Source organism: Ylistrum balloti, unplaced genomic scaffold (assembly GCF_031769215.1).
Source record: "Ylistrum balloti isolate Yb309-2 unplaced genomic scaffold, AGI_CSIRO_Ybal_v1 Utg370720, whole genome shotgun sequence".
In the NCBI taxonomy this organism is placed as follows: domain Eukaryota; kingdom Metazoa; phylum Mollusca; class Bivalvia; order Pectinida; family Pectinidae; genus Ylistrum; species Ylistrum balloti.
In genome coordinates, this window is record NW_026782428.1 from 501,165 (window position 1) to 522,345 (window position 21,181).

Here is a 21,181-nt window from a genome sequence, read left to right on the forward strand (position 1 = left end):
GGGGTACTAGGGGCAAAGAGGCAGCAAACAGCTGTAGGTATAAAAATATAACATTATGAGGGGAGACAGGGGCAAAGAGGCAGCAAAGAGCTGTAAGTATATATATATAACATTGTGAGGGGGGTACTGGGGGGAAAAGAGGCAGCAACAGCTGTAGGTATATAAATATAACATTATGAGGGGATCCAGGGGCAAAGAGGCAGCAAACAGTTGTAGGTATATAAATATAACATTATGAGGGGAGACAGGGGCAAAGAGGCAGCAAAGAGCTGTAAGTATATATATATAACATTGTGAGGGGGGTACTGGGGGAAAAGAGGCAGCAACAGCTGTAGGTATATAAATATAACATTATGAGGGGATCCAGGGGCAAAGAGGCAGCAAACAGTTGTAGGTATATAAATATAACATTATGAGGGGAAACACTGGGGGCAAAGAGGCAGCAAAGAGCTGTAGGTATATAAATATAACAATATGAGGGGAGCCAGGAGCAAAGAGGCAGCAAACAGCTGTAGGTATATAAATATAACATTGTGAAGGGAGCCTGGGGCAAAGAGGCAGCAAACAGCTGTAGGTATATAAATATAACATTTTGAGGGAGCCAGGGGCAAAGAGGCAGCAAACAGCTGTAGGTATATAAATATAACATTATGAGGGGAGCCAGGGGCAAAGAGGCAGCAAACAGCTGTAGATATATAAATATAACATTATGAGGGGAGCCAGGGGCAAAAAGGCAGCAAACAGCTGTAGGTATATAAATATAACATTATGAGAGAAGCCAGGGGCAAAGAGGCAGCAAACAGCTATAGGTATATAAATATAACATTGTGAGGGGGTTACTGGGGGCAAAGAGGCAGCAACAGCTGTAGGTATATAAATATAACATTATGAGGGGAGCCAGGGGCAAAGAGGCAGCAAACAACTGTAGGTATATAAATATAACAATATGAGGAGAGCCAGGGGCAAAGAGGCAGCAAACAGCGATAGGTATATAAATATAACATTATGAGGGGGGTACTGGGGGCAAAGAGGCAGCAAACAGTTGTAGGTATATAAATATAACATTATGAGGGGGGTATATAAATATAACACTGGGGGCAAAGAGGGGAGGCAGCAAACAGCCAACTGTAGATATATAAATATAACATTATGAGGGGAGCCAGGGGCAAAGAGGCAGCAAACAGCTGTAGGTATATAAATATAACATTGTGAGGGGGGTACTGGGGGCAAAGAGGCAGCAAACAGCTGTAGGTATATAAATATAACATTATGAGGGGAGGCAGGGGCAAAGAGGCAGCAAAGAACTGTAAGTATATAAATATAACATTGTGAGGGGGTTACTGGGGGCAAAGAGGCAGCAACAGCTGTAGGTATATAAATATAACATTATGAGGGGAGCCAGAGGCAAAGAGGCAGCAAACAGCTGTAGATGAAAACAACAAAAAAATAAAAGTCTGTAGGTATATAAATATAACATTATGAGGGGAGCACTGGGGGCAAAGAGGCAGCAAACAGCTGTAGGTATATAAATATAACATTATGAGGGGAGCACAGGGGCAAAGAGGCAGCAAACAGCTGTAGGTATATAAATATGTAGGTATATAGGTATATATATAACATTATGAGGGGAGCCAGGGGCAAAGGGCAGCAAACAGCTGTATTATATAAATATAACTGGGGGCCAGGGGCAAAGAGGCAGCAAACAGCTGTAGGTATATAAATATAACATTATGAGGGGAGCACTGGGGGCAAAGAGGCAGCAAACAGCTGTAGGTATATAAATATAACATTATGAGGGGGGTACTGGGGGCAAAGAGGCAGCAAACAGCTGTAGGTATATAAATATAACATTGTGAGGGGAGCCAGGGGCAAAGAGGCAGCAAACAGCTGTAGGTATACAAATATAACATTATGAGGGAAGCCAGTGGCAGAGAGGCAGCAAACAGTTGTAGGTATATAAATATAACATGAGGGGAGCCAGGGGCAAAGAGGCAGCAAACAACTGTAGGTATATAAATATAACAATATGAGGAGAGCCAGGGGCAAAGAGGCAGCAAACAGCTATAGGTATATATAACATAAATATAACATTATGTATATAAATATAACATTTTTCACTGGGGGCAAAGAGGCAGCAAACAGCTGTAGGTATATAAATATAACATTATGAGGGGAGCACAGGGGCAAAGAGGCAGCAAACAGCTGTAGGTATATAAATATAACATTATGACAAAGAGGCAGCAAACAGCTGTAGGTATATAAATATAACATTATGAGGGGGGTCCTGGGGGCAAAGAGGCAGCAAACAGCTGTAGGTATATAAATATAACATTATGAGGGGAGGCACTGGGGGCAAAGAGGCAGCAAACAGCTGTAGGTATATAAATATAACATTATGAGGGGAGGCACTGGGGGCAAAGAGGCAGCAAACAGCTGTAGGTATATAAATATAACATTATGAGGGGAGCCAGGGGCAAAGAGGCAGCAAACAGCTGTAGGTATATAAATATAACATTATGAGGGGAGCCAGGGGCAAAGAGGCAGCAAACAGCTGTAGGTATATAAATATAACATTATGAGGGGAGCCAGGGGCAAAGAGGCAGCAAACAGCTGTAGGTATATAAATATAACATTATGAGGGGGGTACTGGGGGCAAAGAGGCAGCAAACAGTTGTAGGTATATAAATATAACATTATGAGGGGAGCCAGGGGCAAAGAGGCAGCAAACAGCTGTAGATATATAAATATAACATTATGAGGGGAGCCAGGGGCAAAGAGGTAGCAAACAGCTGTAGGTATATCAATATAACATTATGAGGGGAGCCTGGGAAAAAGAGGCAGCAAACAGCTGTAGGTATATAAATACAACATTATGAGGGGAGGCACTGGAGACAAAGAGGCAGCAAACAGCTGTAGGTATATAAATATAACATTATGAGGGGAGGCACTGGGGGCAAAGAGGCAGCAAACAGCTGTAGGTATATAAATATAACATTATGAGGGGAAGCACTGGGGGCAAAGAGGCAGCAAACAGCTGTAGGTATATAAATATAACATGAGGGGAGCCAGGGGCAAAGAGGCAGCAAACAACTGTAGGTATATAAATATAACATTATGAGGAGAGCCAGGGGCAAAGAGGCAGCAAACAGCTGTAGGTATATAAATATAACATTATAAGGGGAGGCACTGGGGACAAAGAGATGCGAACAGCTGTAGGTATATAAATATAACATTATGAGGGGAAACACTGGGGGCAAACAGGCAGCAAACAGCTGTAGGTATATAAATATAACATTATGAGTGGGGTACTGGGGGCAAAGAGGCAGCAAACAGTTGTAGGTATATAAATATAACATTATGAGGGGAGGCACTGGGGGTAAAGAGGTAGCAAACAGCTGTAGGTATATAAATATAACATTATGAGGGGAGGCACTGGGGTCAAAGAGGCAGCAAACACCTGTAGGTATATAAATATAACATTATTAGGGGGGCACTGGGGGCAAAAAAGCATCAAACAGCTGTAGGTATATAAATATAACATTATAAGGGGAGCCAGGGGCAAAGAGGCAGCAAACAGCTGTAGGTATATAAATATAACATTATGAGGGGAGCCAGGGGCAAAGAGGCAGCAAACAGCTGTAGGTATATAAATATAACATTATGAGGGGAGCCAGGGGCAAAGAGGCAGCAAACAGCTGTAGGTATATAAATATAACATTATGAGGGGAGCCAGGGGCAAAGAGGCAGCAAACAGCTGTAGATATATAAATATAACATTATGAGGGGAGCAGGGGGGGGGCACAGGGGCAAAGAGGCAGCAAACAGCTGTAGGTATATAAATATAACATTATGTCGGGGGGGCACTGGGGGCAAAGAGGCATCAAACAGCTGTAGGTATATAAATATAACATTATGAGGGGAGCCAGGGGCAAAGAGGCAGCAAACAGCTATAGGTATATAAATATAACATTGTGAGGGGGGTACTAGGGGCAAAGAGGCAGCAAACAGCTGTAGGTATACAAATATAACATTATGAGGGAAGCCAGTGGCAGAGAGGCAGCAAACAGCTGTAGGTATATAAATATAACATTATGAGGGGAGCCAGGGGCAAAGAGGCAGCAAACAGCTGTAAGTATATAAATATAACATTATGAGGGGAGCCAGGGGCAAAGAGGCAGCAAACAGCTGTAGGTATATAAATATAACATTATGAGGGGAGGCACTGGGGGTAAAGAGGCAGCAAACAGTTGTAAGTATATAAATATAACATTATGAGGGGAGCCAGAGGCAAAGAGGCAGCAAACAGCTGTAGGTATATAAATATAACATTGTGAGGGGAGCCAGAGGCAAAGAGGCAGCAAACAGCTGTAGGTATATAAATATAACATTATGAGGGGAGCCAGGGGCAAAGAGGCAGCAAACAGCTGTAGGTATATAAATATAACATTATGAGGGGAGGCAGGGGCAAAGAGGCAGCAAACAGCTGTAGGTATATAAATATAACATTGTGAGGGGAGCCAGAGGCAAAGAGGCAGCAAACAGCTGTAGGTATATAAATATAACATTGCAAGGGGGGTAATGGGGGCAAAGAGGCAGCAAACAGCTGTAGGTATATAAATATAACATTATGAGGGGAGCCAGGGGCAAAGAGGTAGCAAACAGCTGTAGGTATATCAATATAACATTATGAGGGGAGCCTGGGGCAAAGAGGCAGCAAACAGCTGTAGGTATATAAATATAACATTATGAGGGGAGCCAGGGGCAAAGAGGCAGCAAACAGCTGTAGGTATATAAATATAACATTATGAGGGGAGCCAGGGGCAAAGAGGCAGCAAACAGCTGTAGGTATATAAATATAACATTATGAGGGGGGTACTGGGGGCAAAGAGGCAGCAAACAGTTGTAGGTATATAAATATAACATTATGAGGGGAGCAAAGGGGCAGAGAGGCAGCAAACAGCTGTAGGTATATAAATATAACATTATGAAGGGAGGCAGTGGGGGCAAAGAGGCAGCAAACAGCTGTAGGTATATAAATATAACATTATGAGGGGAGGCACTGGAGACAAAGAGGCAGCAAACAGCTGTAGGTATATAAATATCACATTATTAGGGGGGCACTGGGGGCAAAGAGGCATCAAACAGCTGTAGGTATATAAATATAACATTATGAAAGGAGGCACTGGGGACAAAGATGCAGCAAACAGCTGTAGGTATACAAATATAACATTATGAGGGAAGCCAGGGGCAGAGAGGCAGCAAACAGCTGTAGGTATATAAATATAACATTATAAGGGGAGGCACTGGGGACAAAGAGATGCGAACAGCTGTAGGTATATAAATATAACATTATGAGTGGGGTACTGGGGGCAAAGAGGCAGCAAACAGTTGTAGGTATATAAATATAACATTATGAGGGGAAACACTGGGGGCAAACAGGCAGCAAACAGCTGTAGGTATATAAATATAACAATATGAGGGGAGCCAGGAGCAAAGAGGCAGCAAACAGCTGTAGGTATATCAATATAACATTGTGAAGGGAGCCAGGGGCAAAGAGGCAGCAAACAGCTGTAGGTATATAAATATAACATTTTGAGGGAGCCAGGTGCAAAGAGGCAGCAAACAGCTGTAGGTATATAAATATAACATTATGAGGGGAGCCAGGGGCAAAGAGGCAGCAAACAGCTGTAGATATATAAATATAACATTATGAGGGGAGCCAGGGGCAAAAAGGCAGCAAACAGCTGTAGGTATATAAATATAACATTGTGAGGGGAGCCAGGGGCAAAGAGGCAGCAAACAGCTGTAGGAATATAAATATAACATTGTGAGGGAGGTACTGGGGGCAAAGAGGCAGCAAACAGCTATAGGTATATAAATATAACATTGTGAGGGGGGTACTAGGGGCAAAGAGGCAGCAAACAGCTGTAGGTATATAAATATAACATTATGAGGGGAGCCAGGGGCAAAGAGGTAGCAAACAGCTGTAGGTATATAAATATAACATTATTAGGGGAGCCAGGAGCAAAGAGGCAGCAAACAGATGTAGGTATATTAATATAACATTGTGAAGGGAGGCAGGGGCAAAGAGGCAGCAAACAGCTGTAGTTATATCAAAATAACATTATGAGGGGAGGCAGTGGGGGCAAAGAGGCAGCAAACAGCTGTAGGTATATAAATATAACATTATTAGGGGGGCAATGGGGGCAAAGAGGCATCAAACAGATTGTAGATATATAAATATAACATTATGAGGGGAGGTACTGGGGACAAAGAGATGCGAACAGCTGTAGGTATATAAATATAACATGATGAGCGGGGTACTGGGGGCAAAGAGGCAGCAAACAGTTGTAGGTATATAAATATAACATTATGAGGGGAAACACTGGGGGCAAACAGGCAGCAAAGAGCTGTAGGTATATAAATATAACATGAGGGAGCCAGGGGCAAAGAGGCAGCAAACAACTGTAGGTATATAAATATAACATTATGAGGGGAGCCAGGGGCAAAGAGGCAGCAAACAGCTGTAGATATATAAATATAACATTATGAGGGGAGCCAGGGACAGAGAGGTAGCAAACAGTTATAAGTATATAAATATAACATTATGAGGGGAGGCAGTGGGGGCAAAGAGGAAGCAAACAGCTGTAGGTATATAAATATAACATGATGAGGGGAGCCAGGGGCAAAAAAGCAGCAAACAGCTGTAGGTATATCAATATAACATTATGAGGGGAGGCAGGGGCAAAGAGGCAGCAAACAGCTGTAGGTATATAAATATAACATTATTAGGGGGGCACTGGGGGCAAAGAGGCATCAAACAGCTGTAGGTATATAAATATAATATTATGAGGGGGTTACTGGGGGAAAAGAGATGCAAACAGATGTAAGTATATAAATATAATATTATGAGGGGAGACACTGGGGGCAAAGAGGCAGCAAACAGTTGTAAGTATATAAATATAACATTATGAGGGGGGTACTGGGGGCAAAGAGATGCAAACAGCTGTAGGTATATAAATATAATCATATGAGGGGAGACACTGGGGGCAAAGAGGCAGCAAACAGCAGTAGGTATATAAATATAACATTGTGAGGGGGGTACTGGGGGAAAAGAGATGCGAACAGCTGTAGTTATATAAATATAACATTATGAGGGGGGTACTGGGGGCAAAGAGGCAGCAAACAGCTATAGGTATATAAATAAAACATTATTAGGGGAGCCAGGGGCAAAGAGGCAGCAAACAGCTGTAGGTATATGAATATAACATTTTGAGGGGAGCCAGGAGCAAAGAGGCAGCAAACAGCTGTAGGTATATAAATATAACATACTAAGGGGGGTACTGGGGGCAAAGAGGCAGCAAACAGCTGTAGGTATATAAATATAACATTATGAGGGGAGCCAGGGGCAAAGAGGCAGCAAACAGCTGTAGGTATATAAATATAACATTATGAGGGGAGCCAGGGGCAAAGAGGCAGCAAACAGCTGTAGGTATATAAATATAACATTGTGAGGGGGTTACTGGGGGCAAAGAGGCAGCAACAGCTGTAGGTATATAAATATAACATTATGAGGGGAGGCACTGGGGGCAAAGAGGCAGCAAACAGCTGTAGGTATATAAATATAACATTGTGAGGGGAGCCAGGGGCAAAGAGGCAGCAAACAGCTGTAGGTATATAAATATAACATTGTGAGGGGGGTACTGGGGGCAAAGAGGCAGCAAACAGCTGTAGGTATATAAATATAACATTATGAGGGGAGGTACTGGGGACAAAGAGATGCAACAGCTGTAGGCTGTAGGTATATAAATATAACATTATGAGGGGGGTACTGGGGGCAAAGAGGCAGCAAACAGCTGTAGGTATATAAATATAACATTATGAGGGGAGACACTGGGGGCAAACAGGCAGCAAACAGCTGTAGATATATAAATATAACATGAGGGGAGCAAGGGGCAAAGAGGCAGCAAACAACTGTAGGTATATAAATATAACATTATGAGGAGAGCCAGGGGCAAAGAGGCACCAAACAGCTGTAGGTATATAAATATAACATTATGAGGGGAGGCACTGGGGGCAAAGAGGCAGCAAACAGCTGTAGGTATATAAATATAACATTATGAGGGGAGGCAGTGGGGGCAAAGAGGCAGCAAACAGCTGTAGGTATATAAATATAACATTATGAGGGGAAACACTGGGGGCAAAGAGGCAGCAAACAGCTATAGGTATATAAATATAACATTGTGAGGGGGGTACTAGGGGCAAAGAGGCAGCAAACAGCTGTAGGTATATAAATATAACATTATGAGGGGAGCCTGGGGCAAAGAGGAAGCAAACAGCTGTAGGTATATAAATATAACATTAGGAGGGGAGGCACTGGGGGCAAAGAAGCAGCAAACAGCTATAGGTATATAAATAAAACATTATTAGGGGAGCCAGGGGCAGAGAGGCAGCAAATAGCTGTAGGTATATAAATATAACATTTTGAGGGGAGCCAGGAGCAAAGAGGCAGCAAACAGCTGTAGGTATATCAATATAACATTGTGAGGGGAGCCAGGGGCAAAGAGGCAGCAAACAGCTGTAGGTATATAAATATAACATTATTAGGGGGGTACTTGGGGCAAAGAGGCAGCAAACAGTTGTAGGTATATAAATATAACATTATGAGGGGAGCCAGAGGCAAAGAGGCAGCAAACAGCTGTAGGTATATAAATATAACATTATGACGGGAGGCACTGGGGGCAAAGAGGCAGCAAACAGCTGTAGGTATATAAATATAACATTATGAGGGGAGGCAGGGGCAAAGAGGCAGCAAACAGTTGTAAGTATATAAATATGATATTATGAGGGGAGACACTGGGGGCAAAGAGGCAGCAAACAGCTGTAGGTATATAAATATAATATTATGAGGGGGGTTCTGGGGGCAAAGAGATGCAAACAGTTGTAAGTATATAAATATAATATTATGAGGGGAGACACTGGGGGCAGAGAAACACAAACAGTTAAAGGTATATGAAGAATTGCCTGATTGAAACAATTTTAGAAGGTATAGAGCCAGCAAACAGCTCTGTATAGCATCAGAATTTATCAACATGAATCGGTCTTTATATAAATTATAACACCTGCAAGTCATCATGAATATATTTACCATAAGGAACCCATATTGAATGATTTTTTCTGTGTACTCTCCTACAGTGAAGTCACCAAGAGTAGGCTTCATGAACTCTTTGTCCATGAACGTTAATGTCTCTGGATAATGAAGGGCACGCTCGTCAATGTCAAGGTCATCTGTTAGCTCAGGCTTTTCACCCTGCATACAGGATGGGCGTTTTCTCCATGACCTGATGAGAAGTCTACAACAACAAATAAAGGTTTGTCGATGATAGTGTTTATTTATGATTTAATTAAGGATAAAGCTCAAACAGACTAAACAAAGTATTTGGAAAACATGACAAACATTTCCAGTTATAAAATGTGTAAATATGTTGAATTATTCTTGAAAATTTGAAGATGTTTTAAAGTATAAAAGTTAACTCATCTTAATACAGTGTATGTTTCTTTTGATTTTCCTTCACATAAGCTAGCTACTTACGGCTTGACAATGTCACTGAACACCTTCGGTAAGGGTTTAAGGAGCATGTTTGTCAGAATCTGAAATGAAAGCTGGGACATACATGTACCCTCACAGCTGTCACGATACTCTGATCCAAGTCCCAGAATACCAGCATAGTCAAATCGCTACAACACAAATTAAAGAAGAATTACATGTCGTGGTCAACTTTTAAACACAGCAAGATACATTGTAAGTCATGTAGGGTTGTAAAAGGGGATTTAGAGACAAATGATACACAGAGGTATAACACAGAGAGGTCTACAAACATATATGGAGGAAGACGCTGATATAGGTAAGAGTTAATCACAGGGTTGAAAAGGGGGGACTTTGTGGGAGGTAACAAACAAAGGTCAGAGGTTATACACAAGGTTCATAACACAGAAGTCAAACACAGATAGCATTGAGGTATTTCCATGTAAAACCAATTTTCATAAGGTATATTACATGAAAAAAACAGCACAGCCAAAGTAGTAGGGAGGGGGAACAGAGTGCCAAAGAGTAGGAAGGGACCTCCCCATGTAAGAGTAGGTGTACCCGTGTGCCGCCGTACAGAAAGACATGCCACAGGGCTAATGAGGAGGCACAGTCACTGTCTGTGACCAAAGTGTCTGGACCAAAGTAGACAAGAAGGGAGTAACTACAAGGCATGGACCTCACTCCTCCTACGTCCAGAGGCCAAAGCCAATAGGAAGACTGCCTTGAAATTATGAACTTTAACGAGGCAGACTCCAGAGGCTCATAAGTAGCCCTAGTCAGGGCCAGCTGCCGAACTCTGGATCTATCCAGAGCGAAGCCTCTGATTAGGGCAAAAAGAGAGGAGGACGAACCTATCTCTTTCCTGCCATAAAACGTAAGGACACTGGCAATAGCTGTACAATAGCCAGCAATATTGCCAGGTGCCAGATTGCAGTCCCTAAAGAGGGAGAGTAGGAAATCCGCAATCAACTGCACAGAGGCTTCGAACGGATCAACCTTCCTGCTTACACACCAATCACAGAAGATCTTCCAAAGTGACTGGTAGACGGCAGAAGGAAAGTCCTGATTGATCTCGTAATGCAATCTGACACCTCTCGAGAAAAGCCTGCCTTGTCGTGGCTTCCAGAGATAGCCTCAATGCGTGAAGGTGGAGGATCTCTGGTCGAGAGTGTGTTGTTCTGTACCGAGGCTGGCGAAGGAGATTCAGTCTGGTGGGGAGAGCCAGGGGCTCCTCCACCAGAAACGACAAGAGCTCCAGAAACCAAAGTTGCCTCGGTAGTGATGCTCCCAGAACTTCTGTAGCACCCTGCCCACCAGATTGAAGGGAGGGAATGTATATGCATACATCTCGTCCCAGTCCAGAAAAAGGGCGTCACAGCCTAAGCCTTTGGATCTGGGACCGGAGAGACGAAGGTTGGCAGCTGGTCGTCAGGGAGGTGGCAAACAGGTCTATAAGATGTCTGTCCCACACCTGACAAATTCCCTTGAAAATCAAGGGACACAGCTGCCATTCCGTCAACACCGGCTGGCAGTGCCTGAAGAGAGTGTCTGCAAACACATTCTGCCTGCCATGAAGATGCTTGACTGGTCAACTGCATCTCTCTACAGAGAAGATGAATGCGGATCGCGAGAGCACACAGGACATAACACCTGGTGCCCCCCTGTCTCTCCAGACACGTGACAAGTGTTTTCAGTAGTGACACAAATCACTTCAGACTGCAGGATCCCCCAAAAGGACTGCAGATACAAAAGAACAGCCCTCACCTCGAGCACACTGATGTGCTCCGAGAGCTGTTTGCCAGACCACTTCCCCAAGCAGTACTGGCCGTCAAGGTAAGCTGCCGATACTGTCATGGATGCATCCATGAACAGCGTCATAAAGGGGACAGGCTTGGTCAGAGGCACCCTGCGGAGAGCGTTCTTCTGAGGAATCCAGGCCTCTCATTTCCTGGATGACGGAACCCAGTTGGACAGGAGGAACATCTGGAAAGGTCTGATGTGGAGCGTCCCTAGGAGGACCACATCTGCCAGGGAGTTGAGATACCCCAGAAAACTGAGGAACCAACGCACCTGGACATGCGACCAAGCGATGAAGGTCAGAGCCAGAGCCCTGGCCTTCTCGAACGTCTCCAAAGGTGGAAGGGCTAAGCCCCAAACCATGTCAAAACAGTTCTCCAGGAAGACTTAATTTGCCTGACAAGCATGGGAACCTTGGCAATAGACTCCATGTGCAAACAAAGTTCGCACAGCGAAGTCTCACTGCAAGGCCGGCAAAGGGGACAGGCATCATAAGGGTCCCGTTCTCCGTAGAAATGGGAACACCCATGTGCTGACCCCCAATGTAACCCATCACTATCCATTGTCGAAACAATGAAAATTATAAACAATGGAAAAACAAGTCAATGAAGTTTTCTAACAAACAAAAAACTACGAATGAAAGCACAAAGACTAACGTCACACAGCAAGACTGCAATAAGAAAATCGTCGCACAAAACTACAGACAAAGCAGCAAAACACAAATTACAACTTTACGAAAATCTGCAAAAAGTGAGACACATGGTCATGCACTCGAACACATGGAGGAAAACACGGCCGGAAAAATGACCGAAATAAACATATGCCAATACTCATAACTTCGAAAATAAGTTGGGATATGGGTTTACAGACTAAGGGAGTAACAATATACTCAGACAATAATAGCAGTACGAAGAGAAGGATAAAGAAAGCACTCAGCTCAGACACCTCCGCACTCGTCGGCAGCCATAAAGGTAAGAGGAAGGGAGATCACTCTATGTTCCTGCCGTGATGGCTCATGCATCGTAGGGAGGGCAGGACGCTTTTAATCTTTAGTTGTTGGGATACAAAGATGGGTGTAGGTACTGTATTTGCATACTAACGTTATGGTAATTATTACTGAAGCGAAATACACTATCAGAAATAGACACATATGGCTGTAATACTCACCCCTCTGAAGAAGGCAATGTAAAAACTGGATGCGTAGTTGTTAGCAAATTGAAATGCGAAGAGTTTTATGATCAAGGCATCATCATACATCGTCTGTGTTCTATGGTTTTCTGAAAAAACAACAACACAATCATCATACATAGTCTATGTTCTATGGTTTTCTGAAAATACAACAACACTGTCTTCATCATATATAGTCTATGTTCTATGGTTTTCTGAAAATACAACCTCACAGTCATCATCATACATAGTCTATGTTCTATGGTTTTCTGAAAATACAACAACACTATCGTCATCATATATAGTCTATGTTCTATGGTTTTCTGAAAATACAACAACACAGTCATCATACAGAGTCTGTGGTAATCTCATGAAGTGGGTGATATTTAAGTAGGTCAATGGTAATCTTATGAAGTGGGTGACATTTAAGTAGGTCTATGGTAATCTTACCAAGTGGGTGACATTTAAGTAGGTCTATGGTAATCTGACCAAGTGGGTGACATTTAAGTAGGTCTATGGTTATTTAAAGAAGTGGGTGACATTTAAATAGATCTGTGGTAATATATAGAAGTGGGTGATAAGTTCAATAAAAGTCAATAAAAGGTTTCAGACTTTAGTGACAAAGCAGCCACTTTCTGTACAATGATAGACCACAGAACATTTCTTCTTATTTTACCAATATTTTATCACAATGTAACTCACCCCAGTCAGTAAGCTTCACAGCCATATAATCATACACCTGGCAAAATAAAAAAAAACATTAAGCTGACAATAATTACAATAAATAATTTATTGTATACAATGCATTATTCTAAACTAAAGGACATAACTCTACAGTGTACTTCTTATGGGGAAACAAAATCTACCTATATCGAGTACCTATATTTTAGCATTAGTTACCATGACGAGTAAGTATTGGGTAGACCTATATACATTTTTCCAATCAAGCAAGACAATTTAACTGAACTCCGATCCATAAAGGCCGTCTATCCATGTTCCACATACTTATACACCAACATAAACTTCCACCACCAAACACAATGACTTCTACACCTCAGTAAAAGACAAGATTAATCCTGTCATCAATAATCATGTCAGATTTTAAGTGAAACCATATCATTTCTGACATCCAACAGATGTGTAAATAGAGTAACCTAAAACAGATTGTTACATTATCAACAGGTGCCTTGTTAACAGGTGACACTGTCTTGTAACTTTAAGTATCATCATGTTTATTTTCACAAGCATAAATCACTTTTTTATACTAGTGGATAAAAAAAAGTATCATATTATTCAGATTTTTTGTAGGTTTCAATTTCTAAAACACAGAAATGGCAAAAAATTCAATTTGCAAATATTTCCAACCGTACATTTTGAAGATTTTCACAAAAATACAGCCGTATTCTGCTGAACTGACCTTGCCGAGGATGAGGATTGACATAGTGTTGAGTACAGAGGACACAACTGTGGTCAACAGGAGACATGTGGTAGCATCCATATTGGGACAATAGTCCACACTAGTGATGACACGATAGATGATGATGGAGACAACACTAGTGAGAACGATGAGGATCATAAACATCAGTGTTGAGAAGGAGATGAGGTATCGGATATTCTGCTTCCTGGATGGGAAATACATCTCTTTGGCTTTCGTCACAGGGTCCTAAAGTACATTATCAAATTATTTACACACTCATGTAACTAATACAGTTAGAATAGAAATAGTAGTTAAACATAGTTAATAGAAATAGCTGTACCAATGACTTATACCCCCCAAACAAACACAGTTGTTATCACAAGAGAATAGAAATAGCTGTACCATTTATTCATGGTTTAGTCTGATGACACAACAAGTTAATTAAAACACCACTTGTATACAGAAAGTCAAACATACTAGTCATGATATAGCAGTAATTTGAATCAGTTATGCTACAGCCAATCAAGGTTTACCTCTTTGAATGTTGTACTGAAGAATTCAGGCCTGTCCGGTTCATTAGCTTCAAACTCCTGTACATCCCAGAGGTAGGCACAGCGTGCTGACTTCTGCTTCCATAGTTCCAGGAACAAGGTACCTATTAAATATTTATAAAACCAAGTGACTTCTGTTGGAATCATTTCTATTGTTTTCCTCTGAGGACAGAAAACTGAACACAAAAGGTGGATCAACAGCGAATCTTGAAAATACTTGTAAATACTAGCATTTAAACTTGTGTTGGATACTTTCTCAATAAAGTTTACCAATACTAGTGTATTTCTCAATACAGAAGAAATACCATAAAGATTGTAGTAGAAAAGGACTGTTTATTGAGCCTACCTCTGTTCTATAGATATGTCTAATGGAACTAGTTTTAATGTTGTAACCGATGGCTATCCAATGTCAAAATAGGTACAGAAAAATAAATAAAAAAAACGCTCCTTAAATGTTTTTTTTTCAACTTACCCCAAACACAAATGATCAAGGCGAAATAGGGAGTAACTTCATTGTCAAAGGAACTCTTGATGATTTCCAAGGCCTTTGCAGCAAGGGAGGATACTCTGTATAATGTAATAATTGAAAACAAGAATAGTTGGTATCTATAGTCATTAATAAGTAAAATGTACAATAATCTCTGTACAATCAAGCAAGGGTGACTACTCTACAATTAATCCATACCATAAACATAATCCAGAAAGGGAGAGAACTAGATATAACATTAACTTAACTATATACACAATCCAGCAAGGGAGACTACTCTGCAGAATGTACCATGCAAGTACAATCCAGGAAGGGGAGACAATTATGGATATTTCACAATGTAAATACAGCTGCTAGTATCACATCTAGCGATGGGAAACTAATTTTTATAATGAAGCATAGAATTTTAATCTATATCAAAGTGGAATATTACCTATAAACCCAATAAGAATCAGGATATAATTGATATTTAAACAGACTTTAACAGAACCTTTTATCTTGAAACATTACAAAGATGCCATTATCATGTTAGGACTTACTCCTCAGGTGGTGCTGTGGTGTTTGGAGCCAGTGTCGTGGTAACATAGTTATAGGGTGATGTTGTAACCTTGCCTGTGATACTGTAGAGAAAAGACAGAACATTGAGATATGATGTAGTGATTAACTGTTACAGAGATTATATACAGAAATACAATACTTGGTTTTGATTATTTCATGACAATATGAATTAAATTGTGTGAGCTTAATATAAGAACTTCATAGTGGCAAACAAGTCTGTTGTATTTTCTGGCCCCATTTGTATAAAACATCTCAACTTTAGATTTCCTCAAGCCCACATTTTCCTCAGTTAATATCTCCTTGAAAACATCTTGTATGAAAATTCCTCAAGGAATTTCAGGACATCCTAGCCGATGACTTCCTCCTGTTCCTTGAGAAAATTTTATACAAGCCGTTTTCAAGGAGATATCAGCTGAGGAAAATCTCGACTTGAGGAAATCTCAAGTTGAGATGTTTTATACAAGTGAGGCCTGTTCTGTTATGACAGAGTATTTTCACTTAAACCCACTGGAAACTAGTTTTGACATACAAAAAATGGCACACTTTAAAAGGGGAATAGTTAAAAGGCTGTTCACCACTCTCTTTGGAGACAATCGGTTCTCTTACCTTTGACATTTAAATCAACATTTTTAATAGTGTGAGATTTCTTGCCTCCCCCTAGGTTTGAGACAGGGGATTCCTCTGTTAGGGCAATGATATGAAGTCTCAGTAACAATTGAATGATCTCAATCCTTGGGAATCTATGATTTAGTTGTAAACACTCTGCAAATCTCGTGTTTACTAATTTAATCAGGTTAAGATGAACCTATCTCACCTCTAAGACGGTGAACAAAGTATCAATCTAACAGTCAACAGGGCAACACTCTAACAGTCAACAAAGTATCACTCTAACAATCAACAAAGTATTACTCTAACAGTCAACAAAGTATCACTCTAACAGTCAACATGGGTTACACTCTAACAGTCAACAAAGTATCACTCTAACAGTCAACAGGGCAACACTCTAACAGTCAACAGGGCAACACTCTAACAGTCAACAAAGTATCAATCTAACAGTCAACAGGGTAACACTCTAACAGTCAACAAAGTATCAATCTAACAGTCAACATGGCAACACTCTAACAGTCAACAAAGTATCAATCTAACAGTCAACAGGGCAACACTCTAACAGTCAACAAAGTATCACTCTAACAGTCAACAGAGCAACACTCTAACAGTCAACAGGGCAACACTCTAACAGTCAACAGGGCAACACTCTAACAGTCAACAAAGTATCAATCTAACAGTCAACACTCTAACAGTCAACAGGGCAACACTCTAACAGTCAACAAAGTATCAATCTAACAGTCAACAGGGTAACACTCTAACAGTCAACAAAGTATCACTCTAACAATCAACAAAGTATTACTCTAACAGTCAACAAAGTATCAATCTAACAGTCAACAGGGCAACACTCTAACAGTCAACAGAGCAACACTCTAACAGTCAACAGGGCAACACTCTAACAGCCAACAGGGCAACACTCTAACAGTCAACAGGGCAACACTCTAACAGTCAACAAAGTATCACTCTAACAGTCAACAAAGTATCACTCTTACAGTCAACAGGGCAACACTCTAACAGTCAACAAAGTATCACTCTTACAGTCAACAGAGCAACACTCTAACAGTCAACACTCTAACAGTCAACAAAGCAACACTCTAACAGTCAACAGCAACACTCTAACAGTCAACAAAACACTCTAACAGTCAACAGCAACACTCTAACAGTCAACAGCAACACTCTCAGTAACAAAGTATCACTCTAACAGTCAACAGGGCAACACTCTAACAGTCAACAAAGTATCAATCTAACAGTCAACAGGGCAACACTCTAACAGTCAACAAAGTATCACTCTAACAGTCAACAGGGCAACACTCTAACAGTCAACAGAGCAACACTCTAACAGTCAACAAAGTATCAATCTAACAGTCAACAGGGCAACACTCTAACAGTCAACAAAGTATCAATCTAACAGTCAACAGGGCAACACTCTAACAGTCAACAAAGTATCACTCTAACAGTCAACAGGGCAACACTCTAACAGTCAACAAAGCAACACTCTAACAGTCAACAAAGTATCAATCTGACAGTCAACAGGGCAACACTCTAACAGTCAACAAAGTATCACTCTAACAGTCAACAAAGTATAACTCTAACAGTCAACAAAGAAACACTCTAACAGGCAACACTCTAACAGTCAACAGGGCAACACTCTAACAGTCAACAGGCCAGTCAACAGGGCAACACTCTAAAAGTCAACAAAGTATCACTCTTACAGTCAACAGAGCAACACTCTAACAGTCAACAGGGCAACACTCTAACAGTCAACAGGCCAGTCAACAGGGCAACACTCTAACAGTCAACAGGGCAACACTCTAAAAGTCAACAAAGTATCACTCTTACAGTCAACAGAGCAACACTCTAACAGTCAACAGAGTATCACTCTAACAGTAAACACAACACTCTAACAGTCACAAAGTATCACTCTAACAGTCAACTACACTCTAACAGTCTAACAGTCTAACAGTCAACACAGTCAACAGTCAACAAAGTAACACTCTAACAGTCAACAAAGTAACACTCTAACAGTCAACAAAGCAACACTCTAACAGTCAACAAAGTAACACTCTAACAGTCAACAGGGCTAACAGTCAACAAAGTATCACTCTAACAGTCAACAAACACTAACAGTAACAGTCAACAGGGCAACATCTAACAGTCAACAGGGCAACACTCTAACAGTCAACAAAGTATCACTCTAACAGTCAACAGGGCAACACTCTAACAGTCAACAAAGTATCACTCTAACAGTCAACATGGGTTACACTCTAACAGTCAACAAAGTATCACTCTAACAGTCAACAGGGCAACACTCTAACAGTCAACAGGGCAACACTCTAACAGTCAACAGGGCAACACTCTAACAGTCAACAAAGTATCACTCTAACAGTCAACAAAGTATCACTCTTACAGTCAACAGGGCAACACTCTAACAGTCAACAAAGTATCAATCTAACAGTCAACAGGGCAACACTCTAACAGTCAACAAAGTATCACTCTAACAGTCAACAAAGTAACACTCTAACAGTCAACAAAGTATCAATCTAACAGTCAACAGGGCAACACTCTCAAACAGTCAACAGGGCAACACTCTAAAAGTCAACAAAGTATCACTCTTACAGTCAACGGAGCAACACTCTAACAGTCAACAGGGCAACACTCTAACAGTCAACAAAGTATCAATCTAACAGTCAACAGGGCAACACTCTAACAGTCAACAGGGCAGTCAACAGGGCAACACTCTAACAGTCAACAGGCAACACTCTAAAAGTCAACAGGGCAACACTCTAACAGTCAACAAAGTATCAATCTAACAGTCAACAGGGCAACACTCTAACAGTCAACAAAGTATCAATCTAACAGTCAACAGAGTAACACTCTAACAGTATAACTCTAACAGTCAACAAAGTATCAATCTAACAGTCAACAGGGCAACACTCTAACAGTCAACAGAGCAACACTCTAACAGTCAACAAAGTATCAATCTAACAGTCAACATGGCAACACTCTAACAGTCAACAGGGTAACACTCTAACAGTCAACAAAGTATCAATCTAACAGTCAACATGGCAACACTCTAACAGTCAACAAAGTACACTCTAACAGTCAACAAAGTATCAATCTAACAGTCAACAGAGCAACACTCTAACGGTCAACAGGGCAACACTCTAACAGTCAACAAAGTATCAATCTAACAGTCAACAGGGCAACACTCTAACAGTCAACAGAGCAACACTCTAACAGTCAACAAAGTATCAATCTAACAGTCAACAGGGCAACACTCTAACAGTCAACAGAGCAACACTCTAACAGTCAACAGAGCAACACTCTAACAGTCAACAACACTCTAACAGGGCAACACTCTAACAGTCAACAAAGTAACACTCTAACAGTCAACAGGCAACAAAGGCAACACTCTAACAGTCAACAAAGTATCAATCTAACAGTCAACAGGGCAACACTCTAACAGTCAACAAAGTATCAATCTAACAGTCAACACTCTAACAGTCAACACGGCAACACTCTAACAGTCAACAGGGCAACACTATAACAGTCAACAGGGCAACACTCTAACAGTCAACAAAGTATCAATCTAACAGTCAACAGAGCAACACTCTAACAGTCAACAAAGTATCAATCTAACAGTCAACAGGGCAACACTCTAACAGTCAACAAAGTATCAATCTAACAGTCAACAGGGCAACACTCTAACAGTCAACAAAGTATCAATCTAACAGTCAACAGGGCAACAATCTAACAGTCAACAAAGTATCACTCTAACAATCAACAAAGTATCACTCTAACAGTCAACAAAGTATCACTCTAACAGTCAACAGGGCAACACTCTAACAGTCAACAAAGTATCACTCTAACAATCAACAAAGTATTACTCTAACAGTCAACAAAGTATCAATCTAACAGTCAACAGGGCAACACTCTAACAGTCAACAAAGTATCACTCTAACAATCAACAAAGTATTACTCTAACAGTCAACAAAGTATCACTCTAACAGTCAACAAAGTATCACTCTAACAGTCAACAGGGCAACACTCTAACAGTCAACAAAGTATCAATCTAACAGTCAACAGGGCAACACTCTAACAGTCAACAAAGTATCAATCTAACAGTCAACAGGGCAACACTCTAACAGTCAACAAAGTATCAATCTAACAGTCAACAGGGCAACACTCTAACAGTCAACAGAGCAACACTCTAACAGTCAACAAAGTATCAATCTAACAGTCAACAGGGCAACACTCTAACAGTCAACAAAGTATCAATCTAACAGTCAACAGGGCAACACTCTAACAGTCAACAGAGCAACACTCTAACAGTCAACAAAGTATCACTCTAACAGTCAACAGGGCAACACTCTAACAGTCAACAAAGTAACACTCTAACAGTCAACATGGGTTACACTCTAACAGTCAACAAAGTATCACTCTAACAGTCAACAGGGCAACACTCTAACAGTCAACAGGGCAACACTCTAACAGTCAACAAAGTATCAATCTAACAGTCAACAGGGCAACACTCTAACAGTCAACAAAGTATCACTCTAACAATCAACAAAGTATTACTCTAACAGTCAACAAAGTATCAATCTAACAGTCAACAGGGCAACACTCTAACAGTCAACAGAGCAACACTCTAACAGTCAACAAAGTATCAATCTAACAGTCAACAGGGCAACACTCACTCTAACAGTCAACAAAGTATCACTCTAACAGTCAACAAAGTATCACTCTTACAGTCAACAGGGCAACACTCTAACAGTCAACAAAGTATCAATCTATCAGTCAACAGGGCAACACTCTAACAGTCAACAAAGTATCAATCTAACAGTCAACAGGGCAACACTCTAACAGTCAACAAAGCAACACTAACAGTCAACAGTATCACTCTAACACAACAGCAACACTCTAACAGTCAAAGTATCAACACTCTAACAGTCAACAGGGCAACACTCTAACAGTCAACAAAGTATCACTCTAACAGTCAACAGGGCAAC

General features: G+C 41.0%; 1 protein-coding gene across 1 annotated transcript in view; it reads right to left on the minus strand.

Moving 5' to 3' along the window:
* LOC132557770 (anoctamin-10-like) overlaps nt 1-21,181 on the minus strand; it is a 69,489-nt gene that overhangs the window by 29,120 nt on the left and 19,188 nt on the right. The window contains exons 6-13 of the mRNA XM_060222296.1: nt 15,548-15,628; nt 14,994-15,088; nt 14,504-14,625; nt 13,971-14,216; nt 13,256-13,292; nt 12,554-12,663; nt 9,593-9,738; nt 9,149-9,353 (exon numbers count right to left, since the gene is read on the minus strand). Coding sequence (XP_060078279.1) covers nt 9,149-9,353; nt 9,593-9,738; nt 12,554-12,663; nt 13,256-13,292; nt 13,971-14,216; nt 14,504-14,625; nt 14,994-15,088; nt 15,548-15,628 — 1,042 coding nt within the window. The remainder of the gene's footprint in view (nt 1-9,148; nt 9,354-9,592; nt 9,739-12,553; nt 12,664-13,255; nt 13,293-13,970; nt 14,217-14,503; nt 14,626-14,993; nt 15,089-15,547; nt 15,629-21,181) is intronic.